The sequence below is a fragment of the Rhinichthys klamathensis genome, unplaced genomic scaffold, assembly GCF_029890125.1.
Source record: "Rhinichthys klamathensis goyatoka isolate OS25496 unplaced genomic scaffold, OSU_Roscu_1.1 h1tg000150l_1, whole genome shotgun sequence".
Taxonomy (NCBI): domain Eukaryota; kingdom Metazoa; phylum Chordata; class Actinopteri; order Cypriniformes; family Leuciscidae; genus Rhinichthys; species Rhinichthys klamathensis.
In genome coordinates this window covers 902,858-930,063 of record NW_026606685.1, presented here as the reverse complement: position 1 = coordinate 930,063, position 27,206 = coordinate 902,858, and the positions used below count along the sequence as shown (strand labels likewise).

At 44.3% G+C, this 27,206-nt stretch overlaps 1 protein-coding gene and 1 pseudogene across 1 annotated transcript; both read left to right on the top strand.

The window, feature by feature from the left end:
- Positions 1-6,320: 6,320 nt before the first annotated feature.
- LOC130090726 (C-C chemokine receptor type 8-like) lies at positions 6,321-15,088 on the top strand (annotated as a pseudogene).
- A 4,179-nt stretch (positions 15,089-19,267) lies between these two features.
- Positions 19,268-20,148, top strand: LOC130090757 (chemokine XC receptor 1-like). The gene has a single exon (XM_056258272.1). The coding sequence runs from the start codon at positions 19,274-19,276 to the stop codon at positions 20,111-20,113; it is 840 nt and encodes a 279-aa protein (XP_056114247.1). The 5' UTR covers positions 19,268-19,273; the 3' UTR covers positions 20,114-20,148.
- Positions 20,149-27,206: the final 7,058 nt, after the last annotated feature.

Below are 27,206 nucleotides of genomic sequence, written 5' to 3'. Positions count from 1 at the left end.
CTGTAAAACCCGGACCTCATTTCGGCTGGAGGGACAGTCTCGATCGCACCCTTCGCCAGCAGGGTAGCAACCTCCGCTCTCATGATAGGGGCATTGCCACCGACCATAGTGGAGCGGACTCCCCTGAAGCGGGGAGGAGACCGCGCGAACTGAATCGCGTAGCCGAGCCTGATCGTTCGTGCGACCCAGCGGGACAGGTTGGGAAGCTCTAACCAAGCTCCCAAGGACTGAACCAGACAGAGGGGGATGAGAGTGGTACGGTCCGGAGACGGCGCGCACTGTCATCCGGCTGTGGGACAGAGGAGGACGAGGGGTGCACGGCCCGGGGGCGGCGCACCGTGTCGTCCAAGAACTCTGTGTGCTCAGGGATGAACGTGTTATTTCTTTCTTTAACCACATTAGGGTGCTGCCCACCCGTGGGTGAGCAGCGGGGAGTGGAGAACAAAAGATTCTCCCCCGGCCCTCCACCGGGGGAAGGAGTGGTCCTGCTACCACCTCCTGAGAAACACACGTCATCCCTGAGCAGCCCGTCTCAGGAGCGCCGCTTGGCCCGGCGTTTAGCGGGGGGCGGGGCTGGAGAGGGCTGGGGCGCCTTCTTGCGACTTCCTCCACGACCGGGCCCGGGTGGAGGCTGCTGCTTGGGCCGGGCGGGAGGGGCGGGAGTCGCAGGAGGGCGCCCTCGGCGGCGAACAGACTGAGTACTCTGCCCGGTCGGCTGGGTGGAGGCAGCAGCGGGCCGTCAGGGCAGAATATGCTTAATAGCCTCAGTCTGTTTCTGCGCAGTCGAGAACTGTTGGGCAAAGTCCTCGACTGCACCGCCGAAAAGGCCATCTTGCGATATGGGGGTGTCGAGCAGCCGGGACCGCTCGGCATCCTTCATATCGGCAAGATTAAGCCATAGATGTCTCTCCTGGACCACGGCTGTGGACATCACCAAACCCAGGGAGCGCGCGGTCACCTTCGTCGCTCGGAGAGCAAGGTCGGTGGCGGCGCGCAGCTCATTGAAGAGCCCTGGGTCCGTCCTACCCTCGTGCATGTCCCTGAGCATCTGGGCCTGGTAGACCTGCAGAATGGCCATGGCATGCAAAGAGGTGGCCGCCTGTCCCGCAGCTCTGTAGGACTTCGCCACTAACGTAGACGAATACCTACAGGCTTTGGATGGGTGCTTTGGCTCACCACTAGACGAAGCGCTCTGAGGACACAGTTGCATCGCAACAGAGCGTTCGACCGGGGGAAGCCCAGTGTACCCACGGGCAGCGGCCTCATCGAGGGGAGGAAAGGCGGATGAGATCATCGAGCGGTCACGGGAAGACATGGGAGTCTTCCAGGACTTCGAGATCTCATCATGCACGTCCGGGAAGAAAGGTATCGGGGCCTGACGCGGACGGGGGTCCGCAGCCTGACCCAAATACCAGTCATCCAGCCGCGAGCGCTCGGGACAGGGCGGAGGGTTCCACTCTAACCCGATGCTCGCGGCGGCTCGAGACAGCATGGCCGTCATCTCTGGATCTGACTCTGGCACAACTGTAGTCACACCCGAAGGCGGCAGCTGTGATGAGTCTTCACTTCCAGCAGACTCCGACCCACCTTGTGATGCTGCAATAGACATGGCATCTTCCTCTGGAGCGCCAAAGGAAACCCGCGGGACACCCGAAGATGATCTCGCCGGAATCCCCTGAGCACTCACGAGTTGCAGCATTGGAGAGGGTGCGGCTGGGCACGGACTGATAGTCGGCGCTTGGTTCCAAACCGTCACCCTCAGATCACCCTGGCCACCAGCCGAAGTACTAGCTCTATTTCTAGAGTCAGTAGATCGGGGTGTGGATGAGGGGACCCTCACTCTTGCGAGATCACCGAGTCTTGACCGTAATGCTGCGATGGTCATGTTCCCACAGAGAGAACATGAGTCATCCACGAGTGCTGCTCTAGCGTGATCAATGCCCAAACACACTATGCACCACTCGTGCCCATCAGAGTCGTCAACCAGCCTACCGCAACCAGAAGTGCACGGGCGAGGCATCTTTAAAAAGACGTGCCACGTGCAAGCTCTTTTGTGAGAATAGAAACCTGATTGTGTTGAAGCGCTCGGGGAGAAACACACTCGCTGTCGAACCACAGACAGATACGCAGGAAGTGCGCGCTCGCCGAAGATCGCCGTCACACCAACACCAGAGAATCTTGCTCGTTTGAAGAACTGACAAATTCAGGAATGGCTTGTGGAACGAAGGATCACCTTGGCTCCGAAGCGAAAACATGCCGGTTTGCTGCCAGCGTGCTCCTTAAATACCCACGAGGTGGGGCGGTGCTACGCTATGCAAATTCCGCAGACCCATGGCATTTCTTTGCCATTGGCTCGTTTTGAAGTATTCGAAGTCGATTGGCTTTCTAAGCAAAACCCCATTCGTCGTCATCCGACGGAACTCGGAGTGACAACGAAAGGGAACTGACTTTTAGTTGTACTTTAATTATTCGATTTATTTATACAAATGTTTAGTTAATTCTGAGTGTACTTGTCCGATATAATTGATATAAATGGTTGCTACCAGTCTGTCATTTATTTTATTTTTCCCAGAAAAACACACATGAGTAAAAATTGTGATACAGTTAGTTTAGCAGACAGGTATACCTTAATGAGAATTTACATGAATGTATACTGGTAAAATTAGGCAGATTTCACATTAAGCTTTCAGGTTAATTTGTATGTTTCAGGTGGTCACTATTTAAAATTATGGCAATTTTATCACATATTTTATGTAAATAAAAGGCGTGACAAAACTCTATGCAAAAGTGAATAGATGTTCAGGGCGATGTGAAACATAAATAATAAATTCGCGAAATAATCTTCTTCTTGACTTATTTTTGTGTCTGATGAACTTGAGGCTTTTGGAATATGTGGATGTAAGATAACGAGGGCACATTTTAAATAAATGAAATATGTGCACGGAGAGTTCATTTATAATAAAGGATTCCCATGCTAAACATGGACAAAGTTTCAAAAATTAAGTTGTACGTTTGATTGAGTATTTATGTTCTCAAAATACTCCTTCCTGGTTGTCACAAGTTTCGGAACGTTTTTTTCGAGTATGGGCGCGTATGACGTCAGATGCGCCGGAATTTCCTTATACGGTCCTAAGGGCACTTCTCTCGGAAGGGCGCACGCGCAGCTGTAGAGCAATAGCCGTAACCTATGCCCATCAAAGCGCTGTGCATCGGCTGCGCTGCAATATGTCACCAAAGAAGTGTGTTTTCGGTTGCCAAGGCAAGACAACACTGCACAGATTCCCAAAGAATCAAGCGTTAAAGGGATACTCCACCGGTTTTTCATATTAAACTATGTTATTCCCTTAACTAAGACGAGTTGATACATACCTCTCTCATCTCAGTGCGTGCACTATATCGCTCTGTATTGCCGCAAAACTATGTTAGCACTTAGCTTAGCCCAGTGCATTAAATATGGGCCAAAAAGAGAAGCGACCAAACACTTCCTCGTTTTCCCTATTTAAACACAGTTACTCGAGTAGTGTAACTCGACCTAGGCTGGTGACACAAAATAAAACGTTGCGCTTTTCTAAGCGTTTAAAATTGATGACTATATTGTATGGCGGAATACCATAACAAGTGCTTTTGAGCACTTCGACTTGGCGCAATAATATCATCACTCGTGAAAAGTCCTCTTACCGGCTCACGCTTCCTCTCCCCCTCCCTCTCATTTCCGTCAATACAACCAACGTGACTTTTACTACCTGTGCTATTAGCAAACTGCAGATCATTTGCAATGGCGGACTTTGTAGATGATTATGACTTCTTTGTAGCAGACCCAGAGCCATATCTGTTTGAACCCGAGTACACGGAGGAGGAATTAGCTGCGATAGAGCGATATAGTGCACGCACTGAGACGAGAGAGGTATGTATCAACTCGTCTTAGTTAAGGGAATAACATGGTTTAATATGAAAAACCGGTGGAGTATCCCTTTAAGGGACCAGTGGATGGAGTTTGTTTTTCCAGAACATCAACACAGTTGTGCAAGTGTTCTTGTTTGTTCCATGCATTTCGAGGATGATTTTTTTATAAACAAGGCCCAGTTCGAAGCCAGATTTGCTAATCGTTTAGTTCTCAAAGGATGGAGCAGTCCCAACACTAAAGGTTAACGGTCTTGCATTGGAACCGCAGGCGGTGAGTAGAACTGCTTCAAATATCTGTGTGTCTATCGGCGTGTAACTTAAGCACAGCAATTAGGCTAAACAACATGATCACGAATAGTTAATGTATCTATGGAGCATGCGATGTATGTTGTGTGTTTGTTTAAATACATTTGTTTAGGTGGCTACTGTAGGTGTATGTTTGTTTAGTGTAAAACCAAATCATGTCTTCATAAACCACGAGTAGACACACAAATGTTATAAAACTTCGCGCGCTCGTGATTATTTAGCTCCGCCCACACGGCACGCCTCCACCCGCTCGGCTTTTTCCGGAAAGACTCGGTACAGCCTATCTTTCTTTTATAAATATAATAAAACTAAAGACTTTTTGGAGATATGATGGATGCAATATTACTCTATAGGTACTCAAGATTAACATGAGATTGACTGAAACTGAGTGTTTCACCCCCCCTTTAACATGTTCATGGGCATGATTATTAGAAATTGTCCTTACTGTTTTTAACAAACACTTTGAATATTTGTTTTCCATGGGGCCTTCTCAGTAAGAATTGTTTACTAAGTGACCATCTGTATTGCGTGTGGGATGGGCTGGTTTTGTCGATGACTCAGTGTCACCTTTCCCTTATGGAGGCTTTCCACTTGTTGTATTAAACTTGACATCCTATCATAACATAGATGATTAAAGAGTTTTTTTTCTCTCCTTTTTAAATGCTTGGTATAAAAATTTGCATATTTTGTGTTGACTGAGTGGCAGGTGTGCTGGGAGTTTCAGAAATAGGCCATACATAATTTATTTAAAGATGTATGGACCATTTGATTTTCCTACTGTATATATATATATATATAAATTTCATTAATATAGCTGGTGTAAGTTTTAGTTTTTATGTGAAGGTCAACTTGTAATGTAAAATGTTGCTTGGTGCACGATTTCAAAGTCAAAACTTGGTAAACTTGGTCGGTCAACTTGGTAAAGTTTGGGAAAATTAAAACCAAAAAGATAGTCTTGTACTATTAGGAAATTAAATTCAAGACAAAATGTGTCAACAGAACACAATTTAGTGTTCTTCCTCTTAAAAAAAATATCTAACAATCACTGTGCTTCTAATGGGACCTTTACTTGCGCTAACTCAGGATTCAGCCTTGGATTCAGTGGCAGAATGGGGACAATTTACAATGGTAATAAATGGAGCTAAGACCATGGCTATGCCAATTAATGCCAGGAGAGATGATGACATTCCCTCTCCTCCTTGTCCTGTAATTTCAGGACATGTAATCAGTAGAGTATCCATCTTCCAAAATCCAATATTTGCATATCTGGTGTGGTGTTTCATATGATGTAGCAGATGAAGACGTGCGCATATACAGCATATTCTTATTGCAGCTGTGTGCACAGAGATTTATACATCCAGAGAAACATCTCATTACGTATGTAACCCTCGTTCCCTGAAGGAGGGAACAGAGACGTAGTTGACGTGTCGACTGATTGAGATCACTCTTAGGGAGCCTGTCATCTTCGAGTATTGTTAAAACGAGCCAATGCAAATTGGCGTGCGAGAATTGCATCACATGCTCCGCCCCACGGAAGGGGATGCACGCACCAGTTGTTTTTAGCTGAGGAGCCGAGCGGAGCCCGGAGTCAGCAGTGGTCCAGCAATAGTGGCGACGGGACTACGTCTCCGTTCCCTCCTTCAAGGAACGAGGGTTACTTACGTTCCCAATTAAAACGCCACTAGTGCTGCTACCTTCCAGTGCCTAGACAAAAGCCTTCTGATCCCCCCGCATTATTGAGGCGGAGATAGGACAGGGCTTAGGCCAGGGAAGTCACTGCTGTTACACAAGACCACTGGGAAAGCGTTCTCTTTAGTTGGAAAGGAATACGCTGCGGAAGCCACATCCTGCCCGTAGGGAGGTAACGTGAAGGATACACATATGGACTGGGCGGATACCGGGCAGTATAACATATGGAATGTCACTGGGGTGGCTCCAGCCAATAACAGGGGGGAGATTCAACCGGACAGTGACGGCAGAGAGACACGGGCTCTGCTAAGAGAAGACACGGGCTCGCCGCAGGGAACCGTACCGTGGAAAAATACACATATGGGATTGCCGTTGTGATCACAATATATGGACCCAGCCTAACACAGGTTCCACCAGTGCATATGAGTGAAAGGCCTGGCTTCGGACGCTCCGCCACGTCCGTAGCCGAAGGGTATGGAGGAACTCGACAGGGTTCGGCTAAAGAGGAACTCTACTGGAGCAAGAATTCCGCACGTATCCAGTCCATAGGAGGGAAATGGCGCAGCAAGCCGACACTTCAAACTGGGCTTACAGTGAAACTGGCTTCATGAGAAGGGAGCCCACGGGAAGCACGGTTCGACACGTAGGCTATTTTTCTAGCGAACGTGATAGGTGTCGCCCAGCCCGCAGCTCTAAAGCATCTGTCAGCGAGACACTCTGTGTCAACACCTAGGCAGGAGCTATACTCTCTCTTTGGAGGAGCTCACTACCCAGGGGGGCACGTGCACCTTGGGATGATACATCAAAATGATGGCAACCACTATGGCCAACCTCTGCTTGGAAACAGGCTTCCCTTTCTGCTGTCCCCCGTAACAGACAATAGCTGGTCTGAGGTCCTGAGGCTTTGCGTTCTGTCCAGCTATAACCGCAAGGAGCGGAAGGGACAGAGAAAGCCAGGGCTGGGTCTGCCTCCTCCGGGGCAGCGCTTGCAGGCTCACCACCTGGTCGCCTTTTCAAGGGAGAGGTAGGAACCTTGGGCACACATCCAGGCCGGGGTCTCAGGATATCGTGAGAGTTGGCCGGCCCGAATTCTATGCACGATTCATAGACCGAAAATGCATGCAGGTCCCTACCCTCTTGATAGAGGCCAAACAAGCAAGAGAACTGTTCTATTAAAAACAGGTTTTTAACTCTGCAGGGGTCTCTGCAATACAGTAGCACCAGAGAAAGTCCCAAGAGGGTAAAAAGCTCCCCTCAGGGAACTGACGACCAAGTCATGCTTCCCATGGATTTGTATCCACTGCATCACGATGTGCGACAATGAAGAGGCAACAAACATTTTGATGGTGGAGGGAGACAGCCGTCCCTGTTAATGTACTCAGAGGAATGAGTCAGGAAGGGCTGTAGAGAGGAGCAAAAGTTCAGGGGAACTAGGTCCGGTTGGGCCAATATTTGGAAATATCAGAGTGACCAAAAATTAGGCTATTCCAGGGAGCCGGGTAATAAAATGTTCTAAACGTTTTAATTTAAAACTATGGAAGCTTGTTTTCGCCACAAAATAATAATAAATAAAAAAAAATTGAGTTTACATCTCATGACTTTTGTTTTTCTCAGAATTGCGAGTTTATATCTCACAATTCTGACTTAAAATTAAATACACACACATCCTCAATTTTTCCATTATGCTCAATCTCTTCACAGTCTGAAAGAAATGATGGATACTTGCTGTTGTCATCTTAACTGCAGATAAGGAATAATTATTTCAATGTGGTGTATAAATTGTGCCTTGGTGAACAGTTGGCTGAACAAACCCAGTAAGTTACATATTTGAACCTTTAATTTGTTTACTTTAAACATTTGCATATCTGGTGTTTTATGTGATGTCTAAAAGATGAAGTCTTGCATATAATTATTACAGCTGTGAAGTCAGTCTATAAAACAGCAGAGATGAATGTACTAGAGATCAGAAGTCCAGAGAAACCAGAAATTCACTCATCAGGTGATAAATTTATCTTTTTGATTTGATTTCTTGCTTTTACGGTAAAACAGATTATAAGAAGAAGCATTGTCACTGTGTTGATTTGTTTTTTTTTTTTAGGAAAAATTGAACATTAAATGGAAACTGGGCTCTCTTTATTTTATTGAAAAGAAAAAAAATCACTTCAGTAGAAATCCAATAGAAGCAGAGATTCTGCCAGTTAACATAGGCTGATGAAGATATAAAATAACCTAAAATACTACTGAATTTATAGAACCATTTTGAAGTCATTTAATGTTGGTTTGCTCTTGTTATTTCAGTTTTAATTTAGTATTTATTATTTAATTACCTGCATGTACAATTCTCTCTTCCGATTAATCACAGCTACATAATGTTTTGTGAGCTGAGAGGAGAAGACAAACACAGAGGCGATGAATAACTCTACAAACACCACAACTCAGTCCAGTGGGCTTGTAGAAACTTTGAACATGTGTGTGTACAGCATCAGTTTCCTGGTTGGTCGTCCTACACAATCCTATATTATATGGCTCATCATCACAGGAGCTGGAAGTGGAGTTGCATCAGAGTTCTTCATCCTCAATTTCTCTATTTCTGAGGCTGGTTTCTACGTGAATTGTTTGACCTTTGTACTGGCAGAGTGGTTCTCTTACGAGAGGTTCTCTCGTATTGCGTAAGCTAGCTTACGCTGCGGGAAAGATTCATCTTTGCTGAGAGTTTGAAGCCAAAAAATTATTTCATAATTTGTATCCATTGACAACGCAGTTCCTCTGCGGCAGACCTAGAGCAGGCTAGCTAGCAGCTCATTGGTTCGCTCAGAGAGAACTGCTTAAGCCTATGGGAGAGCGGGGCTGAACCCGCTGCCAATGAGAAGCGCCCGCGCGCTCATTGCATCATGGCCCGCCAGAATGGGCGTGGCTATGGTGTATATAACAGTCTCTCCCAGGCTTATATGTTGATTCATTTCATCTTCAGCAAGCTACACGCTTCTGCTGTCCTGAGAAAAGCCGTCGCCGTCGAGAAGGCATCACTCTAGCGAGCTCCCGGACCCTGAAGAAGCCGGCCGTCTTCGCCACCTTCAGCCGCCCTGCAAGCTAGCGCCATCCGACGACTGTATCCTTCTTTTCTCTATATCTAAAAGAGCCGAGCGTCTTTTTAAAGATGTCTCGTTTTTCCTGCGGCTCTTGCCGCGCTCCTCTCGAGGACGGAGACCGCCATGTCATTTGCGCTCTCTGCCTGGGACTCGAGCACGCAGAACTCGCCCTCGCGGATGGAGGATGCGACTTCTGTGAGAGCCTGCCGTTGTCGTCCCTGCGGGCACGACTTCTGGCGGCAAAATCCGCTCCCGCGCCGCCTCTCTCTTCGCCGCGTAAAAAGAAACGCCGCTCCCAGAGGCCGCCGGAGCCCCCTGCAGAACCATGCGGGCCGCCGCCGCCGCTTCCCGCTTCCCGCTCTCCCTCTCCGCCCCAGCCGGACATACAGTTGCCGCCGAGTGGCCGCTCTGTCGCTTCCGATGACGCCGCGGAGGAGAAGGATTCCTGTTCACTGCTCGCGTCAGACAGTGAGGAATGGTCATCTCTCGGATCCACGAGAGAGTCGGCGGGGATCCGCGCCGGGATAGAGGAGGAACTAATGCGCCTCCTCTCACAGGCCGTCGAACGCCTCGGTCTCGAGTGGTCTCCTCCACCCGAGCAGGCCCCGAACCGGATGGACGGCAGCTTTTTTCATCGGCGCTCGACCCCCGCGTGCAACCGGGCCGCCCCATTCCTGCCTGAACTTCACACAGAGCTGACGAAGTCCTGGAATGCCCCGCTCTCGGCTAGAAACCGCTCCGATATATCCGCCTCGCTGCGCTCGGTGGACGGAGCCGCCGAAAAAGGTTATTCAGCCATGCCGCCCGTTGAGGACTTGGTCGCCGCACACCTCTGCCCGCCCTCTGCTAGATGGCGCTCTTCCCCCACGCTTCCTTCGAAAGCTTGCAGAGCGACCTCGAGCTTTCATGCTCGCGCCTACGCCGCCGCCGGTCAGGCCGCCGCAGCGCTGCATTCTATGTCTGTCCTCCAAGTGTTACAGAGCGATATTCTCCGTGAATGGGCCGAGAGCGGTAGAAACCCCTCCCCCGCTGTCACGGATCTGAGAAGTGCTACGGACCTCGCCCTTCGCGCCACTAAAGCCGCCGCACAAGCTCTGGGGAGATGCATGGCCAGCCTTTGTGTATCCGAGAGACACTTATGGCTCACGCTCGCCGACATGGGAGATTCTGAGCGCGCCGCGTTTCTTAACGCGCCCCTCTCCCCGACGGGCCTTTTTGGATCTGCTGTCACGGGAATCGTCGATCGCTTTTCCGAGGTCCAGAAAGCCACTCAGGCCATGAATTTGTTTCTGCCCCGCCACGCTAGCTCTTCCGCAGGCCGCTCTCGCGAGCCTCCTGCCAGAGCTCCACCACAGCGCCCTCCTCCGCAGACTCAAACAGCCCAGCGCAGACAGGGCGGCCGCCCTCGCTCTCGCTCTGACAGCCGCCGCAGACCGCCGCCCCCACGGGGCCCGCGACCCAAGATCACGCTGAAGCCTGATCATCAGAAGTCTGCCTAGCAAAGTTAAGAAAACGACGGCGCTCTCCCGCTGCGGCCGGAACACCGTCAAAGCTTCGCCCTCTGCCAGTCCCCGTTGTTTCGCCGACTGCTGTAGTGTTGACCGCCACAAACAAGCCGGTGTCCCAGCCCGCTTGCGAGCGACAAAAAGCCGTTTTCACGGCTACCCAGAGAAATCTCAAAAAGAGAAAATATGCCAGTTGTGTAGTAAATGTGCCCACAATCATGTGTTCACCCATACACACAAGCATAACATATCCCGTGTCTCTCTCAGAGCCCCATCACATGAAACGGGCACAGCCTGCTCTAATATCAGAGAACATAAACATGGGCGCCCCCCCTCTCTGCTCGCTCTGTTTCACGGCCCATAGACTCCTCTCTGAGTGCAAATCCCGTTGCCACACACATTCAAAGCGCGCCCACACACTGTATCCAGCCCGCTATGTGCAGCAATCAGGGCGATATAGCCATTCGGCCTCTAGCCGCATGCTCCAAAGCGTGGGAAGCCATTCCAGGCATTTCCCCGTGGGTGCTAAGCATTATAAAGAACGGCTATCTGCTACAGTTTCGCCGCCGCCCGCCTCGTGCGCGCGCTCGGCTCGAATCTACTGTCAGCCCGCTGGCCGCCGGCACGCTCCGCTCAAAAATTGCAACGCTGTTGCAAAAGGGCGCCATAGAGAGAGTCCCACCATCTATGACCGAGTCGGGGTTTTACGGCCGTTATTTTCTGGTTCCCAAGAAAGACGGCGGCCTCAGACCGATTTTAGATCTCAGGTTTTTTAACAAAGTGCTCATGAAGAGACCGTTCAAGATGCTCACTACCAGGAAACTCCTCGCGCAGGTGCGCCAGGGGGACTGGTTCGTCTCTCTAGACCTGAAAGACGCCTATTTTCAGATCCAGATAAATCCCCGTCACAGGCCATTCTTACGTTTCGCCTTCGAGGGTCATGTTTATCAATACGCCGTTCTCCCGTTCGGCTTATCCCTGGCGCCCCGTACATTCACGAAGTGCATGGATACGGCGCTCGCCCCCCTGCGGAGCCAGGGGCTGCGCATATTGAATTATCTGGACGACTGGCTGATTTTGGCCCAATCACAGACGGAGCTTCTGTCGCACCGCGCAGTTCTCCTCGACCATCTGAAAACGCTGGGCCTCTCTGTCAACTGGACAAAGAGCTCCCTTCAACCCAGTCAATCGATTTCCTTTCTAGGAATAGATTTGAACTCGGTCACGATGACGGCTCGCCTGTCCACACAGCGCGCGCGCAGTGTTCAGCGACTGGCCGCCTCGTTTCAGATGGGCACCCGCACACCTCTGAAAACTTTTCAGAGGATGCTGGGTTACATGGCCTCAGCCTCCGCTGTGCTTCAGCTGGGCCTTCTGCACATGCGCCCGCTTCAGCTTTGGTTAAACAGCCGTGTACCCCACCGCGCGTGGAACACGGGCCGCCAGCTGATCAGAGTTACGCAGACATGTCTCACGGCGCTGCAGCCATGGACAGTAGCAGAATGGTTTCGGCAGGGCGTCACGATGGGGACCTTTTCCCGCCGAAAAGTCATCTCGACAGATGCATCCAACACGGGTTGGGGTGCAGTGTGCGAGGGCTCACCGGCCTTCGGCCATTGGTCGACACAGGAAAGCCCCTTACACATAAACTGTCTGGAAATGCTTGCGGTCGAGAACGCGCTCTCGCGCTTCCTCCCGCTCATTCGGGGACACCACGTCCTGATCCGTTCGGACAACATGGCTGTGGTCTCCTATCTCAACCGTCAGGGCGGTGTCAGATCCAGGAATCTCTTCCTACTGACACACCGCATTTTAGTTTGGTCTCAGAGCCGCCTGCTCTCGCTCAGAGCGACGCATGTGCCGGGCCATCTGAACGACGGTCCAGACATACTGTCCAGGAACCTCATCTCCTCAGGAGAATGGTCCCTGAACACACAAACGGTCCAAATACTGTGGCGGCTATTCGGCAGAGCAGAAGTGGACCTCTTCGCGTCAGAAGAGAACGCTCACTGCCCAATATTTTTTTCAAGGAGCGAGGACGCGCTAGCCCAGGAATGGCCTCGCCGCCCGCTCTATGCATTCCCTCCGATCGCTCTGCTACCACAGGTAATTCAGAGGATCAGGGAAACACGCCACTCGGTGCTCCTCATAGCCCCGCGTTGGGAGAGTCAGAATTGGGTTCCGGAGCTCACTCAGCTGTCACAGACAGCCCCGTGGCCCATCCCAGTCAGAGCAGATCTCCTCTCTCAAGCTCGCGCCACGATCTGGCACCCCCATCCACGGCGCTGGGCGCTACATGCATGGGTGATCAACGACTATTCGTCGATTTGCCAGAGGGAGTAAGAAACACTATCATACAGGCTAGAGCACCTTCCACGAGAAGGCTCTATGCGTCTAAATGGTCTGTGTTCTCAAAATGGTGCACCGACAAACATCTGGACCCACGGTCATGCGAGGTGCCGTCTTTGCTTGTTTTCCTTCAAGAGATGCTGGACAAGGGCAGGTCCCCCTCCACTCTCAAGGTTTGCGTGGCAGCCGTCGCGGCGTTCTCTGAACCCCGACGCGCTCAGTCCCTGGGCAAAGACGAGTTAGTCATCCGCTTCCTCAGGGGAGCTAAGAGGATGAACCCTCCGCGCCCCCCTTCGGTTCCTATCTGGGATCTTTCTATAGTTCTCGAAGCTATGAAAGCACCCCCGTTCGAACCGCTCGAGTCTGTGGACCTAAAATACCTCTCGCTCAAAACCGTTTTTCTAAAGGCTCTGTCCTCAGTAAAACGCGTGGGGGATCTTCACGCGCTCTCATCCAGCGCCGCGTGTCTTGAGTTTGGACCGAATGATTCTGTTGTCATTCTCAAACCTAGGCATGGCTATGTCCCGAAGGCGATTGGTACCCCGTTCAGGGCTCAGATTATTTCCCTATCGGCTCTGCCTTCATCCGATAGTGAGCGCGACGCCAATCTCCTCTGCCCGGTGCGGGCTCTGAGATTGTACACTACGCGCGCTGCCGCGTTCAGACGCGCTGAGCAGCTTTTCGTGTCGTTTGGGGGGCGCACCAAAGGTCTGGCCGCCTCTAAACAGACACTGTCTAGATGGATAGTAGAAGCTATCGCCTCTGCTTACGCATCTAAATGCCTGCCCTGCCCTCTGGGCATCAGGGCGCACTCCACTAGAGGCATGGCCTCATCGTGGGCATGGTCCTGTGGAATTTCCATTCATGACATTTGTGTGGCCGCGGGATGGGCCTCCCCGTCCACTTTTGTCAGATTTTACAACTTGGAAGTTCCCGCCTTGCAGGCAAAATTACTAGCTGTCTAACGACCAGCTCCCTAAGAAGCTGCATTACTGGGAGTCCCTCACACAACCGGTTCGCCCCTTGTGCTCTCCTTAGATGCTTATGTATATACTTCATGTGCCCGCTCTGCCGGCCTCATATTACATTCACTCCACGTTAAAAATCCCCCGGTATCACCCTGGGATTCATGAGTGGATTCATAGCGCGCACGGCGTTGACCAGGTGTTTCCGCAGCGTAAGCTAGCTTACGCAATACGAGAGAACCTCTCGTAAGAGAACGAATCGGTTACCTAACGTAACCTCGGTTCTCTCTAGAAGAGGGAACGAGTATTGCGTTCCCGCCGTGCTTGCGCTACTAGCGTTTCGCTTCACGCTGAAATAAATCAACATATAAGCCTGGGAGAGACTGTTATATACACCATAGCCACGCCCATTCTGGCGGGCCATGATGCAATGAGCGCGCGGGCGCTTCTCATTGGCAGCGGGTTCAGCCCCGCTCTCCCATAGGCTTAAGCAGTTCTCTCTGAGCGAACCAATGAGCTGCTAGCTAGCCTGCTCTAGGTCTGCCGCAGAGGAACTGCGTTGTCAATGGATACAAATTATGAAATAATTTTTTGGCTTCAAACTCTCAGCAAAGATGAATCTTTCCCGCAGCGTAAGCTAGCTTACGCAATACTCGTTCCCTCTTCTAGAGAGAACCGAGGTTACGTTAGGTAACCGATTCGTTTTCATTTATAATACAGTTTAAACTATTTTTAATAGGACTAATCACCACTGGTTGTCCTCTGTTTCAGTGTCTGATGTGTGTTGAGCGTTACCTAGCCGTGGTTCATCCTGTAACCTTTCTGAAGTTCAAACCTCTCAGATATAGAGTGATCTGCTGCACTGCAGCCTGGATAACCACTCTTGGATCCTGTTTGTGCTGCATGTATACTATAGTCCCACACAACACTGTACATAAATGGTTCTTCTCGCAGCAGTTCCTCCTCTTCTTCTCCGTCCAGTTATTTTGTCTTGTGGCTGTTCTCAGAGCTCTGAAGCAGTCAGGACCAGGAGAGAGAAGGAGAGAGAGAAAGGAGGAAAATGATGTGAAGAGAAGAGCATTTTTATCTAATTCTAATAACTGTGAGCATGGTTATCAAATATGTCCCATATAGTATTGCAGGGTTTTTTACCATTGCCACAGAAAAGCTTAATCCTGCATGTTGGGTCCCTGGTTTGGTTTGTTATGTGCTGTCTGGTTTTGTTCAGCCTGTTCTTTATCTTCACCACATTGGAAAACTCTCCTGCCCCTGTCTCTTATAAAACTGCTACTTTACAAAATTAAGTTACTCAAATATGACTTAGAACTTTTATTATAGCTTGGGAAAATTGTAAATCACCTTTGTGTCCTTGTAGCTGAGTCTTTCCCATCTGAATTAAGCAGGGTTTTTGTTATGTAATTTTATTTCTTATGTATTTACAGTTCTGGGACTCTCTGTCATTCACTGAAACATAAATGAAACATGCAGCAATTCAGTGACTTATAGCTGTATTTTTGATTGTTCTAGTCCGATTTATTCTGATTGTGTTAAACAGACCTATGAGTGGTTACTATTAGCTCATGGTTTGTTTTACCAAAAAAAAAAAAAAAAAATATGGGCCAGTGTCACCTTTTCCATAATGAGGATTGTCACAGCGATTACATTAAACTTAACGTCCTGCCATGACACCGATTTTATTGTTTTCTTCTTCTTTATCTGTGCACAGCATCTTCGAAGATGGTTACTGAAGTTATGCAATTTTCTGCACATTGTCAAGTTAACATATTCTATGTGGAAGCGCACTGCATTCTTTAACTTTTTATTTTACTTTAAATATTTGCATATTCAAATTTGTGCATGGCGAACAACATGGCGAGTATGTTCAGATTACATATATATATATATATATATATATAAAACATTGTGCACAAAACATTTTAACAACTATATTTAGACACACACAGACATCAAGAATCAGTATATGAATCTCAACAATGTTGATGTGCTTCATGTTTCTCTCAGTCCAGGAGAGGCATGAATCATTGATAATATGCTGCATGTTACTTTATTTAAAAGGTAGTAACTGTATTGCAATGATGATGTCTATTAGCTTAGTTAAGTTGAAGTATTTTTTTATTTTTTTATTATTATTTCTGCTCAATTTTAGATACACAAAGTATTTTAACAGTATTTACAGTTTAATAAATACAAATTTGTTGTCCCAACACTCTTTTGTATGTCTTTGTATTAACAACTTACAACTCTTAATAAAAGACAACACAAAATGTCTTTGGGGTCATATTGACCCCAAACTTTTAAAGAGTGATTGCATACGGAAATATACATTTTTTATATGGAAAACTATATATCATTTTTTTTATTCACTCCTCAACTATACAATAATGCTGTGTTTTTTTGGAAATTTTTAGGTTTTTTACATATTTACTGCACAATTACATAACTAGGCCATAAATTGGCACATGAAAAATGATTTTTTAAAGAAAAAATCACTTTAATGATGATGATAATTAAATCTAAATAGTTTTTGGACATTGCTCTATGTGTTAGGGATAAAATACTACCATCTGGTGGTTAGTCGAAAAACTGTTTTTCTTATAGTTAAGAAATTAAAGTGCAATGACCAAATCTGTCCAATAGAGGTCCATAGAGACTCATTCATTTTCACTCATATGTCTAAACCGGTCTAAACGGTTTGATATACTTGATATATATGATAAAAATAGTTTATGCAATTCACAAAATATATATGTCAAAGTTAGAGTTTGTTGTTGTTGTCTGATATATTTTGAATTATTTGTTTTTGCAAATTATTATACATACATTTGCATAAACATTACAAGTCAGCACTATGACATGACTGTAATCACACACTATTTATTTCAGAAAATTATTTATCAACAATTATTTATTTTTTTAGAACAAGAGATTTTAGAACAAAATAAATTAAATAAACCAAGTAAATAAACCAATATAATACAAAACAACAGCACCAATAAACTGGATACATACATATGCATACATGTGTGTGTTTGTGTGTGTGTGGCTGTGTGTGTGTGTGTGAGATAGAAAGCTCGTTCCACTTTGTGTTTATGCTCTAGGACCAGGCCTTGATTTAAATGTATTTTTTTTTTAAAGATTTATGCCAGTTTTGTTTATTTTATTTGCCAATTTCTGTAAAAATGCTCTCTGTTGCAGTCATGACATGTGTGTGTTTGTGTGTGTGTGTCTGTGTGTGTGTATGAGATAGAAAGTTTGTTCTACTTTCTATGTATGCTCTAGGACCAGACCTTGGTTTATATCTAGAACATTTCAGATTTATAATGGATTTACTTTTATTTTTTTGACAAACAAAATAAAAAAAGTCATTTTTTCATTTTCCCATTCATTTTCAATTGGGGTCATTTTGACCCCAAACACCTTAAATGGTAAAATTTTTTTTATACACCTTTAGAACAACCGAATCGAACCCAGTTTTTTTGTGCATGTTTAGATAGATTATGTAGGAAAAGTCACAGAGTTTCATGGCCCTGAGATGAAGGGAACATTTTTAAAAAATCAAAGAAAAAGTCCAGTGGGGTCAAAATGACCCCAAAGAGAGTCTAAGGGTTAAGTAAAACATGCTTAAGGAATATAAGGCAATCTGTTGAACAACCCACATGAACCACATATTTGTCTATTGTCTATGTGAACAAGCTTGTTAAGAAAACAGAGGCTGTGTCTGAAATTGCATATTTTCTTGTACTTATTTTGAATAAGTAATTACTTCACAACCGCTAAAAAAATCCGTTCTATATAGTATGAATATATCTGATTACCACAGCAGTGCACTGTATACAGATAATAGCTTGACATAAGCACTTATACCGCCGGCCGCTAATAGCTCACTTTTGACAGATATTCTGTCCGTTTCTATCCAGTTATTTAGAAAGGATGTGTATAGTACATGTGATTGTGAGATGATTCTGAGAAAGAGACAGTCTGGTGCAGAGTTTGGCTCCAACCTTGATCAATCTTAATGAAGTTTTATCAATGTTCAGGAGGAGCACGTTCAACCAATCAGTGTAATCAACCAATCAGTGTAATCAACCAATCAGTGCAAGAGGAAGCCGGTATATAGCTGTCCCTCACCTCTGTCCTGCGACACTTTCACAGCATCCCTCCACCACCCCTTTGCCTCACTCTTGGCTGGTTTCTACCCCAGCTGAGGAGGGGGAGTACTCCGGGTTCGGGCCAAAATCCGAGCTCGGAGCCCTCCCCCGGACAGCACGCCAAATAAGCATAAATTACTATATCTGATTTCATGTACGTGTAAACTCGTGAAACTGCCTATAACTTTCTAGTAATCCTAATGAGCTTTATTCTCTTGTTCAGGTGTATTTTATTAGGATTGGAGCTAAACTCTGCAGGAAAGTTGATCTCAAGGGCCAAAGTTGAGAACCTCTGGTCTAAGGGATTATTATTTCATGGTTGTGTATAAATTGTGCCATGGTGAACAATTTAAAACACAATAAGTCACATATTTTAACCTTTAATTTGTAATTAAATATTTGCATATCTGATGTTTTATGTGACATGTAGCAGATGCAGTCATCCAAATATGTGACCCTTGATCACAAAACCAGTCACAAGTCGCACGGGTATATTTGTGGCAATATAGCCAAAAATACATTGTATGGGTCAAAATGATCGATTTTTCTTTTATGCCAAAAATCATTAGTAGCCTATTAAGTAAAGATCATGTTCCATGAAGATATTTTGTAAATTTCCTACCGTAAATATATAAAACATTTATTTTTGTGAGTGAATGCAGCACAATCGCGAACATAAATGGACAACTTTAAAGGCGATTTTCTCAATGTTTCGAGTTCTTTTTCGCACCCTCAGATTCCAGATTTTCAAATAGTTGTATCTCGGCCAAATATTGTTATATCCTAACAAACCATACATCAATGGAAAGCTTGTTTATTTAGCTTTCAGGTGATGTATCATCCTCAATTTCATAAAATTAACCCATGTGACTGGTTTTGTGGTCCAGGGTCACATATGCTTGTAACAGCTGTGAAGTCAGTCTATAAAACACAGCACAGAGATTTATACACATCCAGAGAGACTCGACATTCGCTCTTCAGGTGATTAACTCCTCTTTTTTTCAGTTAATAAGAAGAAGCATTATCACTGTGTTGATTTGTGTTTTTAGGAAATTAGATTGAAGTAAATACAAACAGATCTTTTCATTTCATCGAAAAGAAGAAAGTTCAGTTGAAATACAATATAAACAAACATTTTGCCTTTTAATGTAAGCTGATGAACATATGAAATCACCTTAAATATACTGATAAAACCATGTTTTTTTTTTTAATGGATATTTATTTTAGTTTAGTTCATTAGTTTAAATGAATAATATTTTTTTTTTGTGAGCTGAAAGGAGAAGACAAACACAGAGGAGATGAATAACTATACAATGAACTTCACCACACCTGAAATATCTACCAACACCACAACTCGTTCCACTGGGTTTGTGGAAATTCTGGAATTCTGTATTTACAGCACCAGTTTCCTGGTTGGTCTTCCTACACACTCTTATGTTATATGGCTCATCATCACAGGAGCTGGAAGTGGAGTTGCATCAGAGTTCTTCATCCTCAATCTCTCTTTTTCTGAGACTGGTTTCTGTGTGAATTGTTTGACCTTTGTACTGTCAGAGTGGTTTTCATTTATTATAAAGTTTAAACTATTTTTAGTAGGACTAATCACTTCTGGTCGTCCTCTGTTTCAGTGTCTGATGTGTGTTGAGCGTTACCTGGCAGTGGTTCATCCTGTAACCTTTCTGAAGTACAAACCTCTCAGATATAGAGTGATCTGCTGCACTGCGGCCTGGATAATTATTCTTTGCTCCTGTTTGCGCTGCATGTTTACTATAGACCCACACAACACTGTACATATGTGGTTCTTATCAGTGCAGTTCCTCCTCTTCTTCTTCATCCAGTTGTTTTGTCTTGTGGCTGTTCTCAGAGCTCTGAAGCAGTCAGGACCAGGAGAGAGAGGGAGAGAGAGAGGGGAGGAAAACCACATGAAGAGAAGAGCGTTTCATCTCATTCTAATAACTACTGTGACCATGACTATCACATATGTCCCTCATAGTATTGCAGGGTTTATTACCGTTGTCAGAAAAAAGCTTAATCCTGCATATTGGCTCCCTGGTTTGGTATGTTATGTGCTGTCTGGTTTTGTTCAGCCTGTTCTTTATCTTCACCGCATTGGAAAACTCTCCTGCCCCCTCTTATAAGACCTATAATGTAATGCATTATGGAATTAAGTTACTCAACTATATTTTACATAGAACTTGTATTATTGCTTCTGAGATTTTTAAATCACTTTTGTGTCCTTGTAGCAGCTGATTTTCCTGTCTGAATAAAGGTTTTATTAGGGTTTTTTATTATGTAACAGAGGTTATAATAAAATGCCATACCAGAACCTCCATGAACTTTGTCATTGTTCTTTCAAATGCACTACATTATTTCACTGTGGAAATGCAACTTTTTATGGCATAGTACTTCAGATGTGGCTTTTTGCCACATTTGTAGTTTTGGGATTCTGTCATTCACTGTTCATCCAGTGACTTATAGCTGTATTTTTGAACGTTTAGTCATGTTTGTTCTGTTTGTGTTTAAGAGATGTATAAGGGGTTACATTCGTTTTTCATAATGAGCATTGTCACAGAGATTGCATCAAACTTGACATCCTGCCATAACACAGATTTATTCAATTCAATTCAATTCAATTCAATTCAAATTTAGTTGTATAGCGCTTTTCACAATACATATTGTTTAAAGCAGCTTTACAGAAAGTGCATTTCAGAAATGTACATAGAAGAATATAGTTAGTTAATCATCACGTATTAATTTAGGGCATAACATATCGCCGGCGTTGAGTCGTCTCTTCACAGGCGTCGAGTCGTCTCATCGCAGGTGTTGGGGCATCTGAAGTCTCCGTGAGAGGCTGGATACAAACTGGAGCTGACGAACGCTATTTACCTCGGGACTAGCGTCCCGAGATAACAGCAGAAAAGCAGATGGGAAATAATTAGCGTAGCTGCTGTTCATAATATTAATGCATTCGATCTGATTCAACAGTAGTATAAAAGGTAAGCATTATGTGAATGCTTGGCTGAAGAGATGCGTCTTTAATCTAGTTTTGAACTGGGAGAGCGAGTCTGAGCAACGAACAGTATCAGGAAGGCTATTCCAGAGTTTAGGAGCTAAATGTGAGAACGCCCTCCCTCCTTTAGTGGACTTAGATATCCTAGGAATGACCAGAAGCCTCGAATTTATATTGTTTGTTTATAATTTATATTGTTTGTTTTTCTTTGTCATAGTTTGTGTAACCCGCAGCTACCCGTTTTATGGCGTAATAACTTGGGTACATGTGATCTATTTATGTCTAGGACCAGATTACAGAAGATGGGTTCGACTCACTGGAGTATAGGGAATATATAACAGACACTAAAGAAAGAAAGCAACTAGACTCAAAGGTAAATGTTAATTACTAGGAAATTAAATGTATTGTTATTAAGAAAAAATAAATGAATTTAATCTTTTGACAAATAAAATAATATGAATAATAACAAATAAACAGCAATAATAAACAGTAGTTCAGCTCACAATTGACACTTCAGTTCAATTTGGAAATTTAGATTTCAAAATCAAGATTTCAAACCAGATTTCACAATTCAAAATCAGTGTCCAGAGTAAAAAAAAAAAAAAAAAAAAACCTTCAGGAATCAGATTTCCTATGCACTTAACATACATGCTAAGCTACCACGTTCACTTTTAGTACATTGAAACCTATGCACACAGCCAGGGGCGTAGCAGCCATTATAAAAGTGGGGGGGACAAAATCGTGTGGTGATGTGACCCAAAGGTCAGTCCTTCCAGAAAAATGCGGAGTTTTTTTGTGATTGTTGCGGGCAAAAATCCTTGATTATGCGGCACGTTTTCTTAAAAAATGCGATGGAATATTCGGGATATTTAATGCAATTTTATGTGATGAAATTGCGGGAACTTGCAAAAACTGCGGTTTGATGAAAAAGAGAAAAACTGTTCTCACTACTACTACCTTAATGTAAAGAGTCATTTCTTATTACTTCCTATGATAAGCAAACATACTACATCACAGAAAGTGCTGGAATATTTCATCTAGTTTTATTTTTTGTTTTATAAACTTACAAAACATTGATGAGTCAAACAAGTTCTGTAGCTTTACAAAAGGAATATGCTACAACTTCTGTAAAAATGAATAAATAAAATATGAAAAAAATGTTTCCTGTTTTACAGCTTTTCAATGATGTTCATGTCGCGTAATTACATCACTTCATAACGTTCCCATGGCAACAGGGGTAAATGGCTGCTCTTGTGTGAAGTAAACGCAACATTTTTCAACTTTCTGCTAAGATATGTGACTTTTTTTGCAACAAAAATGCGGGGATTATGAAATCATGCAAGCCCCGCATATTTTGCGTGGAAATCGTCAATTTATGCGACAAAAGTGCGGCGTATTTTTTTTAAAAATGCCCCCGCATAAATATGCAGACTTTGGCTGATTATGCATTGAATCATGCGATCGCATAATCACGTTTTTCTGGAGGGACTGAAAGGTGATGTTCATAATAATAAATTCTAGATGGAATAGCAATTGGCATTTTACAGCACCCTAGTGCCAATTTTGGGAACATGCCATGATAGCTTAACAACCTATTTTTGTGAAATCATAATCGAAATAAAAAAATATTGCAGGACTTGGGACTTTCAGACAACTGTGGACATCTATACTTTATTTTTATGAAATAATGATATTTTATGATATTTATTATATTTCAGTTAAACTACACTTGAACAATAACTTGTATCTTACTTAACAGTTGGACCAAAAAAAAGTGTTCAATGAGTAGGCTATACAGATTACATCTAGCCTACAGTAATTTTATACAACAGACATTTTATACAAATATATCAATAAAACCTTATCAATGTATTCGGTATTGGACATCAATTTAACATTGACATTAGATGTTGAATTTACATTGAATTTTGGTCACCCGACGTCGCAACCAAAATTTAACCAAATATCAACGTCTTTTGACGTGTGCCTGCTGGGAATAATCTGTTATGTCTCATTTAACAGACTATAGACGCTTTTATCCAAAGCAACAAGTAGGAGAGCATTTACACACACTCGGCACAATCCGGCGCGACGTGACGAGGTCCATACGGGTTCTGTTGTCTTACACGTCTTACAGCGTTACAGTAGGTTAAATCATAACAAGGAAACTTTACGTGTGATTCATGTCATCGCGACATACTGTAACACATTATACTTACAGTGTGTGTTTGAAAAAAATGATGTAATCGTACTCTGCTTTTTTTCTGGGGTGCATTAGACGGCCACACAGCAAAGCGACTAAACGAACACGAAAATTCGCAAGAGCAACAAGAGATTTGAAGCACATGGCAGATGCGCCCAATAGATGCTTCGCGCTGTGATTGGCTGAATGTTAGCTCACTCAAGTCTAACCCCCAATTTCCACCAACTGCGGAACGGCTGCGGATCCGCTCAGGAACGGCGGCGGAGTCAATAGGTTTCCATTAAAGTCAATGTGTGCATTTTCACTGACTGCGGAACGGCTGCGTTCCAACTCCGTCCCAGCTCCGGCGTCCCGCAGCCCTCCGGAGAAGATACGCAGAGTTTCTATTTTTGCCGGATGCCGGAGAGCGCCGCAGGAAGTCGAGCAGAAACTAAATAAAACATCCGGTAATTTTCAAAATAAAAATATAGTTTTCACTTTTCCAACAAGAACAATAGTTAACTTTATTTACACAGCCTACTACTTTCCCAATACATTCAAAAAGGAACCCAAATAAACATTTAGCATTTTATAAGTTGATTATATTTAATTATAAATATAGTATTAGAATCACAATAATCTCCACAAAAAAGGGAGATCAGCAGGTCAGCACATAGTTGTTTCCCCTGTACTCCTCTGGATGGAAACAAACTGTTGCTGGTTTTGTGGTTCTGTTTATAGAAACTACATCCTGTTATATCGCGCGATCAAACGTAAATTCGCGAGATATCGTGTGTCCTCGTGACTTCAGCTGTCAGTCATGGCCGCAGCCGTTCCGCAACAAATCCGTATCTGGTAGGTATTGAAGGACGGCGGAGCACGGATCCGACACGCAGCGGAGCCAATCCGCAGCCGTTCTGCAGTTGGTGGAAATCCGGGGTAAAGCCCAATTTATACTTCTGCGTCGAACTCACGCCGTAGCTGTGTAGCGCGCGTACCCTGACGTGCATCTCTCCAAAAATGTAACGTCAATTCTACGCGTACCCAGTGCCGCTGCTAGCCATTTTGGTGCCCTAAGCATAATTCATTTATGATGCCCCCCCTAAAAAAAAAACATTTTCATTTAGGATTTTCATTTTGGGGGGCTAAGCCCCCAATGAGGGTATGATTTATAAAAAAATTAAAAAGCTAAAAAGTAACACTTTAGATTAGGGTCTAATGTTTACTATTAACTAGTTTCATTACCATGCAATGGCATGGTTTTATAATCACTGGGATCCCGAATTTGAGGCAGGTTAGTTAGGGGTGTTCGGGGGAAATTTTGGATTTTTCTGAACTACAGATGTGCATTTTAAGATGTTGTGAAGGCAAAAAAAAAAATAATAATAATAATTCGATAACAACAGCTTTAAAACCATGTCAGTGGGCAGCTGATTATTTTTCTCTCCTCATCAGCATCACACTCTTTTTCTCTTTGTTTTTATCTTGCCCTGTCTCTTCCCCTCCTAAAGTTGGCTTTTTTTAATTTACTAAAGGTTACAATTTGTATTTTATTCTCAATATATACACATTCATTATAAATCCTGTGCCTAACATGATGAAAACGGCTTTGTTCATGTTTCTTGTCCCCTCACAATGACAGTAGCCTAAACTATTACACTAGGCTACATGTTACAGGCCTATTTTCAGTTAAAAATGGCGAAATTAGACAAAACTATATTAGTTTGCCTAATTATTTTTTGTCATTCGTTTAACATTTATGACCTAAAAAAACCTGTCAAATAAAGTTAAGTTTAGCTACTTACATCTTATCTCGCACTTGACCGTACACTGAAGCGTCGAGTTGCACTGTTAAAATTCGCGCTCAGCGTCTGCGAACATAAAGCCTGCCTACTTTGATTTGATTGGTCATCTCAAATATTCTGACATTGACGAGCAGTGACAGACCAATGAGGCTCAGAAGAACACACACATGAACACACACACACACACACCCTGTCCTGTGTTTCTGACGTGCTCTCTGTCTCTGCTCGGCGCCGCTGCGGAATGAAGAGGAAGAACGCGCTGAATCTGATTATAACAAGAAGTTTGATGATTGGTTTTTCATTAGGCTATTTTTGGTGCCCCCTCAGCACTTGGTGCCCTACGCACAGCGCGTGATGCGCGTGGTGGGAGCGGCGGCGCTGCGCGTACCGCAAGCGCTGTGATTGCTAGAACTGCTCCCCGGGTTTCACACTCTCCCTCTGCATGTGTAATTGCGCGTCAACGCGGACAACGACGCAGATATATAAATGAAAACCAACGCGTAGAGGCTCCGGCGTAGGTCCGACGCAGAAGTATAAATCAGCCTTAATGGTGCGTTCACGTGCTATGGAAAATATGATATTTTCCACTTGTGAACTGGTATTTACCAGTGTGTTGCGTTCAAGTGCTTTTGTTGTCGTAATGTGGTAAAAAGATGGAGATCCAGACCTGTTATTTAGCTAAAACTATTTTAGATTGCTTAAGTCATCTGCTACAGCAAGAAAATTATTTATCAAAACTCAAACGTAAATAATATGCTGTATATTTTCTAGATCATGAATAGTACATATTTTTACCATTCACAACTCTTGCGTTGCTCTCCGCCATTTTGAAAAGGTCAAAGGTAATCTCATCTCGGCAACTCGTGCATCAAAATATTCTACGAGTTGCCCAGTGGAAAATACCACATGAGGGGGTGTTCATGTGCATTTTCCATGTCGGCTTTTGGTATTTACCATAATTACCATAGCACGTGAACGCACCATAAGTAAAAAATCAGAGAACACAGGCGGAAATATTGGCGCTGGGTCAAAAAAAATGCGGGGGACAGAATCACCTGTTTCTAAAAGTGTGGGGGACGTGTCCCCCCCGTCCCCCCCGGTTGCTACGCCCCTGCACACAGCTAGCAAAGCTAGCTTCACATGTAACATTTCTTACACAGTTATCATGAAAATATAGATTCAATTACCGTTTTTAGATGCATGTCTATCACATTACATTTCAAATGATAACTTTCCATATTTCAAAACCACTTAATATACATATATTATAGCAAAAATGGTACTCACCAAGGAAAAAGTAAGTGAAAGAGAAAAATAAAATAAAGTTTTCTTTTGGTTTGGCCTCAATCTAGATGGTTTAAGTCGTCTTCTTTTTTATGTGCGTTTCTAACAGGGGCGTCATTTGTGGGGGGGATGGGGGGGATATAACCCCCCCAATATTTAAATCTATGCATTACGACCCCCCCCCCCCCCCCCCCATTATTTATACCATGATCACAATATCAGGAGGCATACCCAAACTTCAACCCCGCCAATGTTCAAACCAAATCTATGCCCTTGGTTTCTAACTTTTCCCGTTCGCCTCGATCTCTTCTTCTGTCGGCTTCTTTTACATTTAAAGTGTGACTTCTAGGATATTTTTCACTAAAATAATCTAAAAATAAATTATTTCAATTCTCTTTAAAGAGTTATGAACAAAATGCACTGTCTAGCGTCAATCTGCATTTTTTTTTCCTTCGTCACACTCTCTGCTGCTCTCGTGTTGTTTCTTCGCGCTGTAATCTCAACTTCCGGAGGCGCTACTAACCTCCGACCTCATCCAATCGAAACTTTCTCTGGCCAATTTCTTTTTCTAGATTTACTTTTATAATATAAAACTTAAATTAACTTATCTGCATTATTTTGTTATTAATACTAAACATATATTATTAAAAATAAAATGATTATAATCACTATTGATCTAGTCATTGACCTGGATTACATTTGTGCTCACTATAATATCAGGTGTTGAATGAGTGGCACCTGATATTTGCAACGTATACCAGCAACAACACACAAAGACCAATATGCCACACATATAACGCAAAAAAACCAGCAACAACACACAAAGACCAATATGCCATATAGGCCTACATATAACGCAAAACCAGCAACAACACACAAAGACCAATATGCCATATACATATAACGCAAAACCAGCAACAACACACAAAGACCAATAAGCCATACTGCCG

Coding starts and splice junctions, on each gene's coding strand:
- LOC130090757 (XM_056258272.1), top strand. CDS start 19,274: ATGAATAACTATACAATGAACTTCACCACACCTGAAATATCTACCAAC.